Consider the following 24,101-nt stretch of genomic DNA (forward strand, 5'->3'; position numbering starts at 1 on the left):
GAACATTGTTGCTGTCCCTAAGAAATTAACATAACAGGAGGGTTACGTAAAATCGCCCCTACTTATTTTACATCAATCATCATCTGTTTGGATGGTTGTTAAAAATCTGCAAAGTCTAGGGGATAAGTTGATGTATGAGACCGAGCCTCATATAGAAAGAACATGCAACTTTGGGATGACTTGTTATGAATGTTGGACCACTGCAACTGTAAACTGGTGTCTTGTAAACCTATAAAGGTTTGACACTTTGATCAATTGATTAACTTTATATTGAAGCAAATTACATTGAAAAAGGCTATCATAGACGCTCTCATTGTCTGACAATGAACTCGAGGTTACAGAACTCACAACTATTCAACCCATTAGCCTGCAAACCGTATACATCACTATGTGAAAATCTTAGACAGCCCTGCGTTTACACCCTCATCCTCAGTCGATGGGTGAGCATCTTAGCTGCTGATGGATGGGGAGGCATTCACGAGGTCCTATCAAACTGACATGTGCCCCGTACCTGTGTGTTTTGATTTGTGTTTGGGCTTTGTGTGACACTTGTCTGACAAGTGGAGATCACAAGGAGACAGGATCCATCTATCAGGCCGCTGATGCCACTGCTGCCGTCTCTAGGGCCCGAGGGTGTGGTGGGTATACGTGTGTATATGTGTTTATGTCTGTAAAGCAAGTGTGTGAGACTATATTTGTCTATCAGTTAACTATTGACTCTGAGGTTGTTTTTTTTTTAAGGCGCATGCACAAAAAGGTGAATTTTAAGGTTTATGTATATTTTAGGATATTATGTAGTAAGTGTAATTGTGTGTGTGCATGTACGCGTCTGTGTGTGTGTATGTGTGGCTACCTGCTGAGCAGTGAGCCCACAGGGGCAAAGCAAGGAAGCATGACACTGATGCGATGTGTTGGCATGTGCCCTCGGGTGGTTTTGGTGTGGTTGTCATTTTGTTGTTTTCGTACAGCTCCCCCTTCGTCATACCCCGCATTATTCAAATAACGCGCTTTAAAGTCCCATAAATAAATAATGATTTCACAACTAGATGGATTGATGAACAGTGATGGAGAAGTATTTGGTTTTTTGTTTTTTTTTTCCTTCTTCTCCTCGCAGATTTCTTGTTGTTTGGACAAAGTCTTTGACAGGCACTCGTCCCTGGGGAGATTGAGCTTATCAGAAACAGAAGTGCTGGGTTAGAAGGATGCTGTCTCGCTGAGCTGTGTATCTGTTTACTTGTGTGTTTGTGTGTGTTGGTCTATTTTAATTCAAACCATGGCTTGGCTTTTTATTTTTTAAATAAAGAAGTTCCACTCGATAAAATAGTTATCTGGGTAAACTGGCTGCGTCGGTCAATAACTTGAAAGAAACTACCAAGTGTGTCAAGAGGTCAAACTCAACACGAAGAGCCAAAAGATACAATCAACATAACACACAATACAACGGAGTACAAAAAAAACACACACTTCCTCTGTCCTTTTCTCAAACACACACGCGAAATCAACAGATATTAACATAATAGAAGATTACATACGGGATCATAGACTAGTGAACTTCTTTCTAACACATATACATGTTGCTACACCCCACCCCTTTCTCTAAACAAATCTCCATAGCTTATGGGACCCAAGGAGGTCAACATGCATCTGAAACTTCTGTGTCTTTTCCCCGGAAAAAAAAAAATGTGTGGGACTTAAAAGCAGCGTCAACTCGCTGACTCTCTTCTCTATAGTTCCTAAAGCCAATGCAGATCAATATGCAGCCATACATACCACAACTGGAACAACTCCTGTCAAAGGTTACTCCTTTTTCTCTGCGTTTCTCTCTTCATTTCAGCGGGGCGGAGGAGGATGAGGAGACGCCAAGAGAAGGAATGAGAGGGGGAGAGAGAGGAGACGGCTGTGGAGAAGTAAGAGGAGAGAGCAAGGAAGATAAAACCTAAAACGATCCCTCTCTATAGTTGCGGAACTCTGTGCTAATGGGTTTTGACACATCGCCAGCAGGCCAAAGACAGAGGGGGCTGGGGGTGAGTCGATAGTGGTGCGCGGCGTTGGCCAGAGGCTAGCAGCAGCGGCTAGGCCGAACCCCTGGTACTAGCATGGGCTGGGGGCCTGACCACTAATCATTAGAAAGTCAATGAGTCCTCTAGCGCTTGCAGCTACGCTAGCCTTCCCAGGGAGCCACACCACCTAGTGAGGGCCCTATTGTGAATGTTCACGTAGAAGCAGACAAACACAATCACACTATATGTGCTACGTATCCTGCATAGATGCCAAAGTTGTTTTTGCACATATCAACACATATCTGGAAAGACATGTTTAGGATATCTGTGCATAAAAGCACCTCTAATAGTGTTATATAGAAACACACAGCATGGACAAAAACTAAAGAGACACGCTTAAACACACACACACACACACGTTTCATGATGTATGCCATGTCAGTCTGCAGCCTTTGATGCTGTGGCTCTATTATTAAGCACGGTCCTTTCTCCTGCCCCACGCTGGACACAGCCTCTCCTGAGACGCCACACAAACTGCTCCCAGGTCACACCGGGGCTCGGGCACCTCACCCAGACCCCATGCATTTTTTAAAGGCCTCAAACTGAGGGTGACATGCAGCCTCTGACTGGACTGCAAAATGAGGCAGAGTTTTTAATTGGCAGAGACTTTAATTTAAAGAAAAGTTAACATGGATGTTAGACAGGCGGTTATATTACCATCCAAATCATTCATATCAAATGTGTTTACATCTCATGAAACATCTGTCCATAAGACTGGGACAGTGTCAACAACTCATCAATTAGTGTTACAGGCACTATACTGATATTTACCAACACCTACTTAATGCTAATTATTGGCTAATGATGGTAAAATAAATGACTGAAAAAAAGATGATAGATTTATGTTCTCACAGTGGAATGTAAAGAATACACCCACTGTTTGCCCACACTTTATATCATGTGTTCTGGGGTCCATTGCAACTAAATTCCAAAGAATTAAGTGAGTATTTTAATAATATGAGTTGATCAGTGCGTGTTGAATTTTTGCACATTGGGTAAGGCATGAATTCAAGTTGTTATTCAATGGTAAATGGTCTTTTAGTTTGGGAACTGGATCTATTTATTCCATTTAGCACCAGGTGCTAGTTTTGTTGCTGTACTAGGCAATAAAAAATGCATATATAGCAGACAACCTTTTGGTCCTACAGTGCTTAAGTTGACCCAAATAAAGAGTCCTCACAAGGATGGCTAGACAAGTTGCGCCCTGAAAGTGTTTTGATGATCACTGTTGAGATTTGTAATACATAAAATCTAAAGAAATAAAAAAAGACAACACATTAGAAAAAGATATAGTTCCTTTCAATGTTAATGATAATTGGTTTTTCTTATTTGCCATGGTAATTAATTGTTCTAATCTGCCTGTGTGTGTGCACATGTGTGTTTGTCAATACCCCTATGCCATTCAAATTTGTGGACAAATGAAGCTCAAAAGAAAAAAAAGTGCATACCCAAAATAAAATCAATAGCCTTACAGCTTCTTAGCTTCCCTCTGATCAATATGCATGCAATCAAACTTTTTTCACCAGCATTACCTCCACCACTATCCCATTGATTTGGTCCATTGATCCTGACGCTCAACCTCTTTTTAGGAGCGGAAGGTATGGATATTTAGCACTTGAGACCTCATCTGGCCATGTTTTTGACCTCTGACCTTTGTGTTAATCCTTAGACAAAAGATAAAACTTATTGGAACCTATATAATCTGACCTGGAATCACCCTAGGGGGCTGGAGTGAAGCAGCAGGGTGTTGAAATGGACTCAGACCAATGCCCCCTTCTGGGTTCTGGAACCTACTACAACAACACTCTGAATAAATATGGAGGTTTTCAACACACTGGCTTGGTTATTCTGGGCATAGGGAAATGTACTTTGGTGTAAATTTGCCTACACTGAGTCAATTGAAACACTGGTTGAACATGACGGATAAGATCAAGAGCAAAAGGAAATGAAGACGGAGGGAAAGAGAGAGTGACGGAGGGTCAATGAGGGTGGGGCAGCCAGAACCAGGGTCTAGCAGGGGATTGGCGTTCGCTGAGCCTTCTCACTGATGTGCCGCCAGGCCCTTTGAAGGGATTATTAACACATTTTGATTACTCTGGTCCAGTTGTCACAGAAAATATAACCTCCATCAGGAGTAGAAAATGGGCGGCCCTTTTCTTCTCCAGCCTCCCTCGTGTTGTTGTTGCTCCCCTCGCTACCCAAAGGTCTCTCTCTGCACCCTGGGCTGGCCCGACTCAAAGCACTTCACTAATTACAGTCCCAGACATCTTGAAGAATGGACTGACACACTAATAGTCTGATAGACTAATAGCTTGTTCTTAAACTCACACACATCAGAAGACACACACTCATAACCTGTCATGGTGCTGTCTCCAAGATTCAAGAAGACACAGTTTGGAGGCTTTAAAAAAACTTTTATCTCAATAATGTGTTCCGATGTTTATGACAGACCAAATTGATATTGGAGGTAGCCAACAACTCAGTGATTGCCTTTAAGTTTTACTGATGCTCCACGAATTTTTTTTTTTTACCAATTTGAACATTTGAATCCAGTTTCAGTCCCCTTGGAGTTTAATCACACAATTGTCACCATCCTGCATGACCTCCACCGTGTCTCATTAATTGCCAGATTTCCCATGCCACCAGTAACAATGGCCAGCCACATCCTTTGTCGCCCATTAAGACCAGTTTGGATCAATTAGGTGTGACCATTGACCACTGATGACAAAAAGTCTCAGAGGAGGACATCAACAAGTGCTTTATCTTTGCTGTTGTCCAGAGGAGCTAACAAATTAGTTACTGATTAGCACTCTGGTATATTGTTATTCTAGCCTCTTACCCTGTAAGGTAAATGGTTGTTGTGCGTAGGTTGCCTTTTTTTTTTTTTTTCAAAAAGAAAGTGGTTACTATAAAGGGTTTCTCAGGAAATGACTGTAAACACAGTATTGTCAAGTGACTTTTTGATCTGGAGTCAAAAGTTTGGTTTAGCTACAGCTTAGAAATGATTAATAGGTACAATCCAATGTTGGGCTACAACCAGGGTGCAAAAACATAACCCGCCAATGGCCGATGGAACATTTTGGATCGCATGTGAGGTTTTGTTTTCATACTTTTGTCCATTTCTGCCGACTGTCAGGTTATTTTGACCCTCACGGCGCGCTGTACTTGTGTTGTGATTTGGTACGTCAGGAACGGCGTGGTGTCAGCTACTGGAGTTCTAGTCATTCCCTTTGCTTGAAGAAGCATGGTGGGAAGAGCGTTTCAAGGAAGATGTGGCAACACATTCCCCTGCGTGAAGCCAACACAAACAAAAAGAATAAACAGAGAGGCAGGAGACGATCAAGCTAATAACCAATAAGCAGGCTAAAACTTTCACTTAGCTTTGTCCAACAAGCAGGCTGATTCTGGACTCAGAGGGGCTATTTTTTAGCAGTATTAAAATGCTGTGTCACCTTGTTTATCCTTTAGTAAGTAATCAGCAGGATAATGTATAGTGGTGGTTATGTCAATCAGAAACCTTTCCGGGTGAGAAAAAGCACAGAGGCAAAACTTTTTGTTTTCAAAATACAAGAAAAAAAACAGCAAATTCTTTAATTTAACCCTCCAGTTATGTTTGTTACTAGGGAACAAGCAATAATGTTCCTGGGTCAATTTGACCCGGGGCATATTCAATTATCCAAAAGTGTCAGAACCCGAAAAAAGCCCAATACATTTTTTTTATCTAATGTTTAACTCCATTACTAACCATTTAAATCAAGAGTTGGTCCATTGGTGTTCTTTAATTCTCACAGATCATGGTTCAATGCATTTTTCATTAAAATTCATGTTAAAACTTTTAATGTACATTGGAAAGACCTAAATATAAATACAATAGTTTTACATGACATAGATTTTTGTTTATTGTATTTTGAATTTTGAATAGTGTTTTTTTTTTTTTTATGAAGTGATGTTGAGAAATTAACACAAGTCCTGTTCTGTCACATGCTGCCCAGATTTTTATGCTGCATTTAGCTGGTTTGGAAGGCATATATTGCCTAAAATAGACTTTAAAAAGGGTCAATTGACCCGCAACATTACAGGAGGGTTAAGGACCTGGAACTACACAAAACATTTCAAAAAGTCACATTAATTATTGGTTGATTCATTTTCTTTGAATGGAATTTATGTATTAATTGTTAACTGTTGCAGAACCACTATTGTGAATCAGGTATTTGAACATTCATTGCATTCTGGGATGAGAAACATGAGTTTTTAACTTTAGTTTTAAAACTTCATTAACAAAGCAACCAGACGTAAAAGATTGACCAGAAACTGTCATCCTGCTAAATTAACAATAAATTTGAAAGTAAGTAACTTGAGGTGAGTTCATCAGGGTTATGTTACCCTTACTGTGTGATGATGCTGGTGCACAACCTTGGTGGTCTCCAATGCCAAAAATAAAAGCCTGTAAATATGTCACTTGGAACTATACTGAGCATGCGGAGCAGTTTACAAAACAGGTTTTAAGATGGGGGAATGCTGAAGGCATTCTGAGCCTGTAGGGAGCTGCAGCCAGAACTAAGGGTTGAGGACAGTGTCATTTATCTATTTATTAACACTTCATGACATGAACCTAAAAGCAATGTTATTGTGATACCTGAAGAGTAAGATGTCATTTTTTGAATAATAATAATCTGTAGCTGTAAAATATTTTGGATGAAAGGTTAGGTAAGAGGGTGAGTCTGCTCTGAATGGTTCTCTATGGCTAAATAAAAGTATAATCTCAAAGACTATATCAATATATTTACATCCTTTGGCCAAATACTCTGACACAATGCCAGACTGACCAGAGAAATACAAATCCTGTTCATTAAGTGTTCATCCTACCTTCAAAACCAAAGCAGCCGACTTGGTGTCTTGTTAGTGTTTGTGCTTTTGACTTCTGAGATGCACACGCCTACCCAGCTTCACACTCTGTCACTTCAAGCCTAAATGAAAAAGATGCTAACCGACAAGCAAACACACATTTCCTCCCTGAATAAAGCCTCTTCTCTCTTTTCCAGGAACTGAGTTGGGAGATTCATAGGAGAGAGAAAAAAAACACAGAGAACAAAGAGAAACAAATTCAGCAGTGACTAAAAGAGAAAGGAGAGAATCAAGTAAACGGAAGAGTGGTTTTTACTGTGAACCTTAGCATCATTTACTGTGATAAGCACAGCTAATACATAAGAGAGAACGCTTCTCTTTGTAGACCATTAACCACGTATCCTGTTTGTGAAATGTATATTCATAAACAGACTGAGGAGTGAGCAAAGGGGCCTTCTCAAAACATACACATGATCTGTGGAAAGGGCCAACACAGTCGACTTCAAAGGGTCCAGAGTGGGAGAGGTAAAAGTAGGCCAGGCCATGGCCGGGGAGAGAAGTGGCGAGGATACAGAGGGGAGGGAAAGAAAAAGAGGCAGATAGAGGATGGAGAGAGAGAGAAAGTGAGAGAAAGAGGGAGAGAGGTCGGTCCCAGGCTGGGAGGAAGCTCAGGTGCGAGTTGTGAGGAGGCACCTTCTGTTCGTGGCTCGGAGGCCCCCGCTGCCCAGACAGACACAGGCCCCTCTTGTTTGGCCCAAATAGATCCAGGTGGCTCAAGACGCATGGCCTTGTCACTCAACACAACTTCAACCCCCCACAAACACACAAAAACAGGCATGTGTGTACAAAAGCACTAAAAGACACTCATATGTGTGCAGTTTACTGAAATGTTATCCCTTTTCAAAAGGTTGTACGAGTAGAGGAAGACATTATCTGTTTAACCTGAGATTTTAGGCCTTTAAAGAATTTATAACAAATCCAGGAAAGCTTCATTTCAATTTCATTAACTCAACTAGTAGATTCATTTCAAATCACTTCCCCGAAAGTATTCACCAAACCAACAAATAGCTGAATTTTAACCTTTATATTTGAAACAGTTATTGTAACAGAATAAAGGTGCATTTCGACCAAGAGTTCTGGGGTCTTTTACCCCCAGAAATATTTCCCCCAGAACTAAAAGGTTCCTCTGCCTCCAAAGGCCCAAAGGTTAAGGTTAGGGATCAAGTCCACTGACAAATACTGTAGGTTAGGTGTAGGGATCAAGTACACTGACAAATACTGTAGGTTAGGTGTAGGGATCAAGTCCACTGACAAACACTGTGGTTTAGGTTTAGTAGATTGTGCAAATGAGGCCAGTGACATATGGAGAAAAAAAAATGATATTAAATAATATTTTGAAATCTTAATAAAAAACTAAACTAGTATGCATTCCAAGGAACTCCCTCTGTGTTTCAACTACTGTGTCAACTCCACAAACATTCAGCCGAAAGTCCCAGGATCTATAAAAAGTACTACCCCAGAAGCAGGGGCTTTTCAAGGGGGAGATTATCTACCCCTGGACTAAATTTAGACCCTGGTTCCTCTGGTCAAAACGCACATAGTTCAGGGGTAAAGTCCCTAGTTCCGGGGTAAAGTTCCTGCGGTCGAAAAACGCCTTAAAGCTCCTGTGAGGAACTTTCTGTTTAAGTTGATTTTGGCACACCCTGTGGACAAACTGGTAAATCTTACATCCTTGCTGATTTCATCCTGCACAATCCCAAGTTCAATTTCAATCTATTTGTAACCAATCAAAAACTCCTCACAGGAGCTATAAAGCTTTAAAGCCAGCTGTAAGGCACTTTCAGTTCATGATGATTTTGGAGCCCTCTATGAACAAAGCAGACTGACTTTGCTGCTTTTGAGCTCTACATTAGGAGTGTTTGATACAAACAGAAGATCCTGCTCTGTTATTAACAGTGAACTGGTCAAAGCTTTCTTTTTCAGTGAGCTGTTTATCACTTTGTCTGACATCTACCCTCCAGCAGCACTTTAAGGCATGAATAATAACTTTGAAGAAATAATCAGTCTTGTTGCTGGTGGTCATGTTCACTTTGATAGGCCAGAAAGTGGCATAAATGTTAATTTCATTCTTTTTGTAAACAGTCAGAAACTCAAAACAGGAGCTTTAAAATTGTTTTTTTTAAATACTTTTTAATATTGCACTTTGGTGCTTTTTTCAGGTTAGTGCAATATAAAACAGATTCATCCTCCTAGCTCAAAGTTGTGGTTGCAGTAGGAGCATCAAAGCCAAGAAAAAACAGTGGACACACTATTTAAAGTTCCTGTTGGGTAATTTAAATCTGTGCTTATTCTTATTTCTGAGACTCTTTTCTGAAAACTCATCCTGCTTTATTCTAACCCTCAGATGTCTGACTCATCAGAAACCTGCCATGTTAAATGTAAACAAAGGCTGTTTGCAGCGTGCATTTGACTGGCACCTACCCCCCACCAGTAGGTTTCAGACACTAAACCTACCTTTATAGAAATAGTCAGTCTTTATGTGAATGGTCTGGTTTACTTTTACAGCTCATATAGAGACATCAGAATTAATTCTGTCTCTCATGTAGTCAGCTAAAAACTCCTCGTGGGAGCTTTAAATCTCATCAAAAAAAAAAAAATGGCCACACTCACACTAAAGGCAGACCCACTAACGGTGTGAAGCAGACACAAAACATATTGAGATGCAAAATTTGCCTGTACAGTGACCATGCCTCTCACATAGTATCAGAGGGCCCTTTGATTTCTGCTCTCGCTGTGACATTTATGATGATGATCACTGTACAACACGAAAGCGGTGGCAGATGGATGGTGCTCCTATGCTGCTTGCCCTGCTCCTGTTTACAGACCTGAGTATACTGTGGCCATCCTGATGGAGCATGTTTTCATCAGGGGCATGGAGGCACGAACAACACAACACAGATTATGCAAAATATGCTAAAATATTGAGATTTTTGTTTAAAATGTGACAGAAATGACCTCTGTCCCTCTGAAGAGAAACCTGACAGATCTACCCAAAAAAAAAAATTCAACTTCTCTGCAAGAAAAGACACTCAAACCACTCAAATCAATTACATCAAAGATGGAGCTCACATATCCAGACTTGTTAAGTTAACTGTAGTCGTATTGCAGAGGCAGGGTGCCCGAGCCATTGCTGTCACTTGACGACGCTTGCGTCTAAATTGGGAGTGAAGGCCTCCCCAGGAGAGATGGGTGAACCTGTCACAGAAGACTGAGGGAGCAGAAGTGTTCAAAAAAATAAAAAAAGAAACACCACAGCCACACACACACATACACACAAACACTGAATCAACACAGTAGCTCCATATGCTTAAGATCTTAATCATCATCACCATCATCTGTTCTGTCCCTTTAGAGTGTGTTATTTTGTTTGTATGTGTGTGAGTGTGTGTTGTTCACATGAAAAAAAAAGGACATCTGGAATACAATTATTCCAAGACACCCTCAAACACACACACACACAAATTCTTTCCTTTGCTCTAAATTTGCATGAATTCCATACATCTGGCCTTTAAGAGGAAACAACAATTATTCACTGAGATGGTTGTTAGAGTCCAAATGTAACCGGCCACTAGTCTAAACAGCTCATTAAAACAGCACAATACCTACTTCAAGCACACAGGAAAATTGGCACGCAACTCCATCACTGCAATATCCTACAGTTGTGAATGTCCATTCTGGGTAATGTGATGAATTCTGAGTAGCTTTATGAAGAAAGTGAAAGTGCTGTATATTTCTTTTTGATTTTCTGGTGCTCTTTTCATGCACTGCTTTTCTTTGTCTACTCCTTCTGTGTGTGTATCGTGTGAAATTTAGGTTGAGGAACACCCCTTTTTTTGGATGTATGGAATTATAAATATTTGATCAGTTCTTTGTCAGCAGAAATATTTAATGTTACCGCCTGTTAACAGAATAATACCAGGGATACAAATAATGTTTTAATGTTTTTTAAATAGGGGAAAATATTTTTAATCTTGCAAGAAATTAATTCATACTAAAACAAAAGTGTCTGTTTTATGAAATTGTGTTTTTTGTGTCATGTTCTTGATCACGTTTGATTCTTAGATTATGCACTTGAAAGCTGAAAAATACTGGAGTAATTGAAGGAAAATGTAAAACAAATTGCTAAAAAAAAAAAAAAAAAGTGTGGAAAAAGAAATCAGGGGAATTCCAAGAATTCTTTTTTTAAAAAACACATCTCTCTACTATCAGGTGGCCTTCACCAAACATTAAAAAAAGTCGACATCAATGCGTGGACTCTGTTCTGTGTGAAGTCATAACTACACCCGTATTCACATCAAACCTGAGATAGGCAAGACCAAGGAAAAGTGTCCCTTAGGCCGTCTTAGCCAGTCCTTCACAACTGAGCTTTAAAAGATGGGCCAGAGTACAGTACGCTGCAGTTGGCCTTGATTGATGATTGAGTAACCCAAGATCATAGATGTGCTCGGAGAGGACTTGCCGGTGCAGAGCTGTGCATACATCAGCCCTTCAGGACTAGCACTACAGTACATACATCATGCGGTGAGACTGACTGATGTGAGCACGGGGACTATGTAGACCACTTAAGAGGAGCTTTCTACGAGGCAGAAAACAGTCAAAGTTGGCTAAAAATGATTACAGCGCAGGAAGGGATGACTTTGTTGTTGTAAATCACATTTTATCTGACTGAAACAACTGAGGTGCAAACCACGTGCGCATGTTACTAGGAGACAAACACATCCAGACACACTTACAACAGCACACGTATTAACTTGTGCTGATATCCTTGACAGGCACGACTACAAAAGCAAGAACTCAGTGCTAAATAAATAAGTTCATGCTGCATTTTCTTTTCAGGAACTCTTGGGCTCACATAGACCCGTCCAAAGGATTATGTACGTGCATCCATGTGTGCACAGAGGCCCCCTTTCAGCACCTTCTTACAGAGTGAGAACAAGCGGTGCCTCCCTCCTAAAGCAGCTCAAGGGCGCGGCCTATCTACCGAATGAGAGAATGCAAGAATCAGTGAGAAAGCCTCATTTCAACCAGTGGACCAGCCTCCATCCACTCAGTGCCTTGCTTCATTTATAAAGGAGTCAAACCGTTTGTACTGTCAAGGTTATGTTATTTAACAGGGGAACAGGAAAAGGATAGAGACGAGTTTCAGGCAATTTAAAATTCTGATGTGTGCAGCAACAACTGTGGTATCCATAAGAAGTGAGAAATGAGACCAATTAACTTCAATCCAGCATTTCTTTTCCTACGTATTCTACTCCCTTGAAATAGCTGCCATTCAAAAATGTTTGTAATGAATATTTCTGCCCTGATCTGACAACAGAGAATCCAAATTTAAACTTTGGTCATTTTGGTCAATTTATGCGTAATGTTCCGGTCTGCACACAGAAGTCACACATAAATTAACAGGACAATGTCAGCGTGTCGTTTGTGGCTAGGTTCACTCAAAAACTGAGATGCGGAGTCCAATGTCCCAAAGCAACGCGCACACACGCACGCACACAAGCGCGCTTGAGCAGCACGCAGAGCACTCCTAAGGTTACCCCCCAGGACAAAAGCTTTACCGTCCCACTGACTGGCAGATGGGGCAACCAGCTGACATCTCGGCCCGGCTCTGTTTCATGTTCCCCGGGTGTCTTAAACGGGCGGGCACCCTGTCTGATGGGCACGGGACAGCCAAGGAGGAAGCTCCTTTGACAGGGGAGGGGTGGGGGGGTGCTCCTTAGGGCTACCATTGAGGAAAAGAGGAGCAAGGACAGACGGAGACGGCTAATGTGCTCCACTGTGTTTGTACAGTATAATTGTCTTGCAGGGTGGGAGGCTTGGGGAACTTCTACAGAGCATGCACATTAATAAAGAGCTAATGACTGCATTTAGCCCTATAAGGTTTTTATAACACAGGATCAAATATCATCCTCAAGGCTGGAGTCAACACTCACAGTTTCAGGGTTCATGAGCAGTTGTACTTTTTTAAATTTGACAGAGCATTTTGTATCTAAGAGTACAAGCATTTCCTATTGTAACACAAAAGGTGGCACACAGCAGTCTGCAGACGTGAGGCTACAGGGTCTGTATCTGTGCCGCTGAAAAACATCTGTGTGACTGTGAGAGAATTGACACAAGGTGCAATCACTAAATGACTCTGACAACAAAGCAGCAGCTACAGCATCTTTAGCTAAAAAGGACTCATTGTTGTTGTCGGGTTGTTTCCTCGCCGACCTTTAGATGCAGTCCCCAGCTGGGGAACCTGTTTTTAAAATAACTTGTTTAAAAGTACTAATAATATAATAAGCAGTCAGATGTCCCAGGTTGCTCAAAAGCATCAGTGCTGTGACTTTAAACCTACTTTTACTCTTATTCACACAGAAGCAGATGTGATATGACTTTTGTTGCTGTTTTCTTCCATCACAATGATTAATCACATTTACATTGCTGTAAGATCTTTGTTTATATTCAAAATAACTAAATGTTTGATGTAAAAATGCTAAAAATAAATAAAAAAAATGCTTAGAATTGAAAAAAAAATACCTTTAAAATTATATATTTTATATAAAATAATTAATTGTTCATAATGCTGCATATGCATTATTAGTAGGGCATGATGTGGAAGGGCTTACCCAGAGTAAAAGAAAGATACATTTTATTTCAAAATAAATGCTGCATTTATGCTGCTTTATCGCTGAATTTTGTTTTGTGTGTATGACAAAATGTTTACTGTGATGAAAAAAAGTTTCAGATTTTTTTTTTAACAAGTTGATAAAATAAGAATGAATAAAATATCGATAATAATTAAAGACGTGGACTCATTGCAAATGAAAAGATATATTTACAGTTTAAGGCTCAAAAGTTGAAAGAAACTAACTGACAGAAAGGATATTTTTAATTTTGAAATACGAGTAAGAGCTATACAAAAAATATTAGTTATATTAAAAACATTATTAATTTATTAAATAATTGATGAATCAATTAAAATGATTAAATGTTTTACTTATTTACACATGTGGTGATAAAACAGACATTTATTAGAAATAAAAATAATTTTGCAACATCTAACCATTATGTGTATATCTTTAAGCCAAACCAGCAGACTGTAAACATTGGAATGATTTCAGCACTCAGCTGGGTTGTAAGCTACTATTAATACCTAAGTATGACTGTCTGCTCACCACTTTAAATCTGACACAGTGTTTATTATTTATTAATTAATGTTTGAAACTAGTTTCATTCTTCTCCCCTCAGAAGTTCGAGGGAAATAACTTTATCTTTAAAAGTTTATACTAGGTGACATTCATGGTTTTAAAATATAAGTCCCTTATTAATATATAGTTTTTACTGTTAAATGAAAAATGATAATAATACAATAAAAATAATTATAAATAAATAATAATTAAGTTCTGCTTTATATTTATGAATAATCAAGGTAGTTATAGGACCTATTTTAAATGCATTACTATGAGACCATTACGTAAATCAAATACAACTGATTCTATATTGGAAGTTAACATTCCTGTTTTTGAAATATAATTAAAATTAAAAGAAAAATGTTTAATAGATCTTTAAACTTTTAAATTAAATCAAACTTTCTGATCTACTTTTTAAAAATATGTCCATGTGTGTGTGCCAGCGTGACGGGAGCCTCACTGTGAACACACACAGTGCTGATGGTGGTTAGTCCCTGTTGTCATTACACATGTGCTTTGTTGTAGCTTCCTCTTTTTTAAGTAGGATGGTCATCACCTTACTACAATACAAAAGAGAGCAAATATAAAGGAGGGAACACTTCAAAATAAAAGTACTTTTTATTTTTTTTTTACTCTGAGGAAGAATAAATATTTAATGTGATTTTATGTGGCTACTATTACTCCCCAACATCTCAAGCCTATCAACACAGACCCGTAACATTTATCCTCTTTTCTTTTCTCTTTTTAGGGTTTTAACTGACATCAATCTTTTTGTCATCCAGTGCGTCATTCTCATCACTGAATTAATATTTCTGTTATTCATCCTCGGGTGACAAGGCGGCACATTTCTCTCTTACTACCAATCCTTTACTTTATTTCAATATTTCTTTTCTTTCTTTTTTTTTTTTTGTTGGTTCTCCCTTTCCGTTTTTTAATATTTCAGCGCCTCAGAAGTAGCGGCTCTTTAAAGCGCCCGTGGGGGCTCCGAGTCCTCGCTTTTGTCTCCCATTTCCTTCTGAAACAGTTTTTCTTTAACCCTGTGCGGCTCTTCACAGTTGTTGTCTTAGCTCTCTCCACTCTGTCGCGCTTTCTGCTGCTTTCTTTTTCTCCGTTCCCTCCCCTCCCCACCATTCCTCTTCTCTTCTCCTCTTCCTCCCTCAGCTTTTTCTGTGTCAGCCAGAGGTCAACGCTACACTTTTTTTTTTTCATGTGCATGCAGGAAGGCAGGGGGTATCTTTTTTAGTAATTGTAACCTAAAATAGAATGAAAAGGATCTGATTTAAGGTTGGGATGAAGGTGTCTCTTTAAGATATAGTGGCGGTCCACTATCTGGCTATTGGAGGGTATTTCGCTGTTTGGAGATAAGATTATATCAATAAATGATTTGGATGAGGTTTGATGGAGAATATAGACCAATTTATAAACTGGGTCGACATTACCTAATTTTAAAGGTTATGAATAAGTGAAACTTTGCATTATTCAAAGCCAAGCTTTGTTCTTTTAATTTATCTAATGTCTCATATTTAGCTCTTGTGTGATTGAGGACATTCATGTGTTTGGTTAACAATACTTTCAACTTTGGTAAACAATAAATAAAAGCTCCAGGAACCTGGTCACTCTGGTATTATCACAGCACACCAACCACAGCAGTAAAGCTGATGCTTGAACTTGCACAACAAAGTTATGGATCATACTTTAAGACCTATGTTAAATATTTAAATCTTTGACTAAATCTAACATTATCTCGCTTGAATTTCAAATCAGTCACACAGAGTTTAGACTTGAATTGCAAACATCTCTCTGAGCAATGATGCCTCGTGTTTGACTGAGCCTGAAAGCTCCAATGAGCTCTCTAGTCAGATCATTACTTCCAAGAGTCTCATTATGTTGAGAGCCTTGTTGAAGCTAATAACTGACTAAAGGTCTAATTATTAGATTTTCCTATAATTTTATTAAAGCTAGCTAACACCTTGTGCAGACCCAACACAGCGAGGGAGTCATGGAGGCTAACGGTTCTTGTTGTTGTTGGAGGGGGGGGGTTAAGCTGAATTGTGATTATTCACTGGGAAAATGTTGATAGACATCCATCTTTGCTGCTCTGTTCATTCAATTTTAAACCAAAGTGTCACTTTTGGCATCTTCGTCGAGACACTTAGCTAAAGCTAATATTTGGATATTTGCGTTTGCACCTGTCGATGAACTGGGAACAGACTTGCCTGAGCATACACTGGGAAAGGGGCGCACACACATACGAACACACACTCAAGTCTGTTAGTTCAGCTCTTCCATTGAGGGTGCGTATGCTAGCTGGCCATTGTGCGCGTCAGGCCTTTTGTCTGAGCAGCCTGAAACTGGTGATTGCACCTTAGCTACCGCAGTTCAAGCGTAAACAGTGTTTTCATGCCCTCCGATATACACTGTTGCCAGTGGACCCCTAAATCCCTGGAACAGCTGAGTCCTAGGGTGTCAAAGATAATAGCGATTTATTGCAGCGCGAGGCTTTCTCATTGCCCCTCCCGCCCCTCTTTCCAATTGCCCCCCCAACAACCCCCCCACCCCCTCCTCCTCCCTCAAACAGATTAAAATTAAGCCTTAAACATGTGAGGATGGAATTAACACATTTAGCGAGTCTCCTCTTCCCACATCCCATTTTCGCTCCAGAGCGGCTGATCCCCGCTGCCGAACGCGGGTGCAATTTTAATGACTCGCGACGTTTTTGAAGTCCACATGAAAAAAGCGTCGCTCGCCGTTTGTGGCGGCGCTAGATATGGCTAGGCCACGGCCGGCCATGATTGGGGGGGACACACGCCGCCGACTCGGACTCCAGGCTCTTCGATAGGATCGGTGTCATTTTCCTCTCCACGATAAGACGCCTTGCTGACAAGGTCCGATTAGGAGAGAAAAAAATCATTATTGCTACGCCTTTCATCCACCGGGGGTTTACCGATAAACAGCTCACCCACGGCTAGATTTTCTGAGAGTGAGATGTTATGTGCTGGAGCATATATATTTAGGAAATACACTTTCATGCGGAATTTTGGGGTGATTTGAATGCTTATTTCGTTATTTTACGAGCAAAAGAAAAACAGTTTTTTTTCTAAATATATTTTGAAAGGCCCCCTTTCTCCTCAGCTGAAAACTCAAGCTGTGAAATATGTCACTCCTAGCCCTCAGCTCCAGTAATCAAACAATTATCAAATAACTTCACATTCTTTTTGAATATAATAATACATGATGATTTATTAACTTATAGGAAACTGATTTACTTTGCAATACCCTAAGGAAAATCCACTTCAGCAAAGTATCCTCTTATAATAATGGAACCCATGAAATATTAAAACTATATTGTATAATAGAGAGAATTTATGAAATATATGAGTGAGTTTCAGTGTCATGTTGATAATAAAAATATTTACATTATATTGAAAATATTGTGTATAATTCTACAAATTACTCAGAAAATATAACTCTGAACAATTAACAAAAATAATAATAATTTTAATATGATATTAAAATTTAATTAAATTAAATATCAGGGGATTAACAAAAAAATTAAAACTGTTCCTTTAAAAAACTAAATCATAGTTACTTTATTTTATCCGCTACCTTTAATTTTAAAAAATATTTCCAAAAGCAACTTTTTTCAATTTGTAATTTTTATGATCTTAATGTGTAAATATATGTTTTATTTGCATGATGAATAAATATTGTTTAATGCTCTAACTTAATCACATCTTTTTGATATTTAACAATGAATCTATGTTTTTGAAGATCCAATAATAGCCCCAGCCGAAATCATCACCAGCGCTGTATAAATGTAACTGACTGTGTCATCTGCTAAGTGTTTGCTTATGGATTTGAGGAGCGACGCCACTTTGGTGGCCCAGCACCAAAAGAATCATGGAGTCTGATCTTTAGAGAGAACAGGGAGAAATAAAGCGAGTGGGAGAGAAACAGAGACAGAGACGGAGATGGAGGGGGAGAGATAGAGAGCCGGGACAAACGTGTGCCGTGTTACTGGGCCACTCCAGCGCCCATGGACTCTCAGCAAGACTCAAAGCCACACTCGGCTTCAAAAGGGAGCCATGAAGATTTTTTTTTTTATGTTTACAAAAACATATTTATTTATTTCTCGTCACTCTGTCATTTATCTATTTATTTCTTGCTGTCCCAGCACCCCTTGCTCTGCCACTGGAAACATGCTCGATGATGCTTACGTGCTCACCCCCCCTCCTCTTTTTTTTTTTAATACCACTGCAGTTGAAAATCAAACTGCTCTAAAACAAATTGATGTAGTCTTTAATATAGTCGTCACATCATCACAGGGTCCCTGCGCGTCTGCCTTGGTGACAACTGCAGGGCTGCTTAGCTTAGCCCAGCGATTGCTGCCACTTTGTTGGTCGCTTCAATGATTTATCACAAAAAGAGAGGGAGATTGTGAGAGTGGGAAGAGAGAGAAAACAGGAGAGACGAAAGAAAAGTCCCCGGGATCATGATCGAGTCGCTGGCACCTTTGATTGACAAGGTCTAATCAGCTTATCTCCATCCTAATAAAGTTGATAGCCCGCGGTGCTGCTCTCTACCTGGCATGGCGTGAACTTTGGGCTCGGCTGGGGCCCCCAGGGCCGGCCCCGGCCTTCTCTGCTTATCTGAACGGGGCTGAAATCAATCCCTAATGAGCTGTTTTCATTTCGCAGGATTGATTACAGGTCCCTAAACACCAAGAAGACTCGCCTAAGAAGTGCTCTCAGCCTCTTCCTGGCCACCTTTAAAATGCAGAGCAGCATGCTTTTGTCTGGCTCTGTCTTTGTTTCTGCAGCTCATTCTGATGCCATTGCTAAGTTATTTCTGTCAACTGAGCAAGTGTAAAGGGGGGGCAGTTTTCAAAGTAGATTCACTCCACATTTTATGCTTGATTTGTTTTAATCATACTTTTTTAATAGCGGTTGAAACGTATCTATTATTCATGATTTTTAAAATTAGAAGCCTTCAGAATCGCTGTTAAAACTGAATCCTAAAATTAAAGTTTGCATTTAAACCCATGAGTCACATCTTAAGAACCAAACTACAACATTTTACAGAGACACATAAAAATATCACTGCCTTTGTAAGCCTTTGAGTTTCAAGTTTTTTTGAGTTCACTTTTAAATGATCCTTAATTCCCTAAAACAATTTCACAAATACAGTTCAATCAACGAAGACAGCTCTATGCTAAAACAACAAAGCCTATTCTAATTCAAAACATTTCATTATTGCAGTGAGTGCGCCATAGAATGAAGATTTCTGTTTAATATTACACTTCTAGTCATAGAGTTTGACTTCTCTTCAACCATATTTTGAAGGAACTGTCTATCAGGGTGGACAACTCAACTCACTTCCCCTCGATGAATAATAATCAAAAAAGTGGAGAGGATAATCATCTCAACTTAGATGTCTTGTCTGACATGATATTTATTTCTAAACAAGCAATCATAAATCATTCACAATCTTTTCAACTGTGGCGGGAAGGAGTAAAATCTAGCATGTCTTTGATTTTAACATCAGTCAAGCCTCCACATTTGGGCATTTCAAATGCCCCTGACTCAAATGTAGTTAAATTGGCTAACTGCATGCCCTCCCTCTTTATTTAGGGCCCTCTTTAACTGGGCTAGCCCCCATGTCTGCTTGTTGCTATGCCTGGGCTTTTAAGTCAGTGCTCTTCGTTAATGAAGTTCTATACTTTATTTATGAGACAAACAGGTCCCTGCTTCTTAAGGGTGCGTGTGGTAAATAGCTCTGTATGTCCAAAGAGTCTCCTCTATATCCCTCTGAGGGCTCTCACTGCTTTTGGCAAGCCTTTGTTTTTTGCTAAATACACCAGGGACACTCGGAGTGGTAGAAAAAGAAAAAGCTCAAATCTGATAAAATGGTACTCTGTGAAGATTTTGTCTTTTCTTAGAACTAAGAGTCCTCCTTTTCTCCTTAAATGTGACCTAGAAGCATCCTGGCTTTTTTGTTCCTGGTCATTAAGAGATATATTGTCGACGCTGAGGAGAAAAAAGAGGGCAAAGCTGAGTTTCTGCGCCATTTCTTTGTTCAGGATCTCTCTCTTTGAAATAAAATGTCTTTTAGTTCCACTTCCCTCATTGGTCAATTACAGTTCTTAAGGGCGACTGTGTCATTGTGGATAGAGAACGCAACTTTGAATTATGGCAAAATAACGATGCTTAACTGCTCTTGGTAAAAAGTACATCTTAGATGTCTGAGGGTTTGTGGCAGGGAAAGTATTTACAGTCTGACTAGATAGTGTCTGATTGGAGAAACACTTAACACTCTAATTATCCCTGTTTAACGTCTGTGGGTGCTACACCTTTGTGTTTTCTGACTCTTCTTAACAATAGCCATTTTCATAATGTGCATGGATAAAGCTTGGTGCACTTCTTGGTTTCTTATTTCCTTATCTTATATTTGTTGTTGTGAAGGAGAAAGAGGTACAATGAATGCAACCTTTGTTGGAAAATAAACAGTTTGGTGTTGCAGAAAGAAAAATCCCAATCCATAGTTTACTATTTGTTGCAATACTCTGAGAACTAAGGCATTTAACTAGTGCAGGACTTCATGAAAATGTCTGGAAGTGTTGTTAAAAGCTACAAAAGTAAATACACCACTTAAGTTGGGTGAACGATAAATTAGAAACTTCAACTGAATGTGGAATCAGACAGTGAACTCAGTCTAACCCTAACCCTAACCTCAATACACTGTTGGATAAATATGGCTGATGTCCCGGAGTTTGTGTTGAATTTGAGAGCTCAGCATATAAAGTAAGACGTCTGGGGTGCATATTCCCTGTGTATCTGTGTTCATTGTGCAGATCTAGTCCCTGCATGACCTGCAGACTTTGCCATTTCAGGTTGTGCATCTGAGCGGAGGGTCTGGTATCGACAGCAGAGCAAAGGAAGGGGTCATGGATTAAAGACGTGGGGCGAAGCTTCCCCACCAAACCACAAACACAACCCCAGCTGGTGTGGACCAAGCCAAGTGTGTGGGACCCAGGCGGGATAAACGAGCATTGTTCTGGATGAGACGGCCGCCGGTGACACAGAGGTCAAGGGGCATGTGGTTGACTGTGGAAGGAGAAACCACAGGGCCCTGTAGGTACTGAACAATGTTAGCCATGGCCCACTTCTTTAACACCAACCAAGCTGTGAAGGGAAGCATCAAAAAAAAAAGAAAAAAAAAAGGGACTCTGGAGAGGTGGAATTAAAAAACCTGTCGGCTGTCGCAGAATTCGACGCAGTTGAGAAACTGGGAAAACGGCGGGATCATCTGAGGCGTTTGAATCAACATTTTTAAGCAGAGAATGTAGATTATATTTATGAATCTGTGAATGCAAGTTTCAGGGAACATCAAAAGCAGCTGGTCTGTGTGCGAACCTTCCTTGACTTGAATTATTAAATCTGTCGATGTCGCGCACGCCAGCCACCCCGCGATTATAGTGTAAATTGACAAACTTTTTCAAAACTACAACGGAAGCCACAGAAAGCTGGTTGATACTTCAAGAATGAGCTTTGATACATCTCTGAGGAATACACTCTGCCTCGATAATATGGTGACTGTCAGGAAGGAAGACAGGGAGGGAGAAAAAAAATATGCTAACTGGTTAAACCTATTTAAGATCCCAATGAGCTTTTTTCCTATTTTAAGATAAAAACAATCCTTGATAATGAGGAAAAAAGGAGTTTGTGTGTTTTATTTATTTATTTATTGTGATTTTTTTGAGATGGTTTATTTAGAAAGTGATGTTGTGCTTTTTTCTCCTTCTACACTCCTGAATTAAGAACTTCAGGAGGAACGCTGACGTTGTTTATTTTCATAGACCCCCTGTCTGTTTGTGTGAAAAGAGACACACCACTAACACACATACACACCACACACATTCGTAGTGATACACAAATTTTCTTCGGGAGCAGAGCAAGGAGAAGCGGCGCCCGATCTGCCGCCTGTACACCTCTCTCTCTCCTTCCCTGGCTCGCCTTTGATGTGCTTCCCGAAAATGTCATCAGGCGTCAAGGAAAGAGTTTTTTTTTTTCTCTTTCGCCCTCCTCCTCCTCCTCACAAACACACACAAACACACATCCACCCACCTCGCATATGAGCAAGACAATTTGCTGTCGCTCACTCATCCTCACCACTATCTTAAACCCCCCCCCCACCCCACCCCATCTCTCTCCCCGCTCACCCAATACCACCATCCCCAATTCGAAACAGAATACGCACCAGTTTCTACCGCTATCTGGTAGCCGGCCTCCAGTCTCCGTGATGACCTTTCCAGCTTCTCTGTGTTGTCCAACAGATGCGCTCTCTGCAACAAATGGAGAAAAAGAAAATAAAGCTGGAGAAACAAACACACTAAAAAAAAATTGATTGAGAGGGCTGGGACCCATTTCAAAGAAACACATCAACGCTGTCACATAAACAGACAGACCACATCCACAGCGACAACATAATACAGCCAGGTTGGCAATAACCTTCATGGATGACAATGTGTTATATGCTGATGGAATATCAAGCATATGCATGTTGGGAGTGACAATGTAAGAGGTGCTGCCGCCTCATCTTGGACATAAAAACACAAAGTACTTTGAGGTGTGTTGCCTGCTCTGATTGTTTCACAGAACAGGCTTCTGCTACATGGAGAGAAAAGTTAGAGAAGGGAGGTGGAGCGAACTAAAATTAAATTTGCTTTCAAGCCTTCCAGGTAAGAGAGAATCCTGGCCAAGTGATGGCTTCCAACTGGGGAACTTTAAAAATCAACATTTACCTCCTAGATTTGAAACAAAAATTCAATATTGAGTTTTTCATTTTTATCCAAGCTTTTACAAATCTACCAAATTCATAACTGTACATGAAACATGCATAATAATACATGTACATTGTATAAATGATCCTCTAGCAAATATATCTACTTCCATTTCTGCTTGTATGTTCATTCACATTGGTACACCCAAACAGTATTCATCATGTATGAGCTACAGCATCCCCCCTTGACTTACTCACAGCTATCAACAACTGACAAGGCTGCCGCCCATTGAAACCATAGACTTTGCAGCGCACATCATGAAAAGAGGTGCACATAAATACTTAAATAAGCAATTCTGATCACTTTTTTTCAAAGTGGATGTTAAGAGTATCAAGGTGAGCCTCACATATTCACGCTTATCAATGGACGGCAGCTCCTTAGAAACCAAGAACACCAATGGTTTGTTCTCCTTTGCTGAAGAATTCATGGCCCACAGGCGAGGTGAGAAAAATGGTCTGATCTGCTAGCTGTTGGCCTTGAGGTCCACCTTAAGAGTTCAATAGCGGTCTATAGTATTATGGGTTGTTTTCATTGCGTTCAAATATCCAATGACTGTAGTATTGAGCAATGCAAAATAAACATGCAGTTCAAAAGGAAAACATATAGTATACAATATGCTGTGTAATGCATGCTTTATTGTACTCAATTATGTACAGTATTCATTTTATCTATACCAAGAAAATCAGGCATGAGTGGGTTTTGGGAGGTTGAGTACATAAGTAAAAAACTGTATGGAGGTTTTGATAATTTTTCATTATTCTGATTTTAACATTGCTTTTCTTTCATTCCTGTCCCTTGCGGAAATATATACTTTGTTTAAAGTGTAAACAACAGGGCGCCGGAGGCCTAGCGGTCTAAGCAAGCCCTATATACAGATGCCACCGTCTTCGTCACAAAGGTCGCTAGTTCGACTCCCAGCAAGGGTTGCAAAGGAGTGGAAAATTTCCTGAAAGTTTCCAGAAAATTTCAATTGGAAATTGAGCTTAGGAATTTTGGAAATATTCCAAATTGGAAACTTTCCATGGGAATTATGGGAATTTATGGGAACTTATGGGAATTGAGGGTAATTTAATGGAAAGGTATCATATCCAAGCATAAGAATGTTTTGTTATAAGCAGACAT

At 39.9% G+C, this 24,101-nt stretch overlaps 1 protein-coding gene across 4 annotated transcripts in view; it reads right to left on the minus strand.

Moving 5' to 3' along the window:
- The window catches only part of vti1a (vesicle transport through interaction with t-SNAREs 1A), a 158,367-nt gene that overhangs the window by 86,977 nt on the left and 47,289 nt on the right, over positions 1-24,101 (minus strand). For all 4 annotated transcript variants that reach the window (XR_004634707.1, XM_034707643.1, XM_034707645.1 and 1 more), the window contains exon 5: positions 22,397-22,481. Coding sequence is in view for 3 of the 4 variants with exons in the window: in XM_034707643.1 (XP_034563534.1) it covers positions 22,397-22,481 (85 nt within the window). In the remaining variant the exon portion in view is untranslated. The remainder of the gene's footprint in view (positions 1-22,396; positions 22,482-24,101) is intronic.

Source organism: Notolabrus celidotus, chromosome 18 (assembly GCF_009762535.1).
Source record: "Notolabrus celidotus isolate fNotCel1 chromosome 18, fNotCel1.pri, whole genome shotgun sequence".
NCBI classification, from domain to species: Eukaryota; Metazoa; Chordata; class Actinopteri; order Labriformes; family Labridae; genus Notolabrus; species Notolabrus celidotus.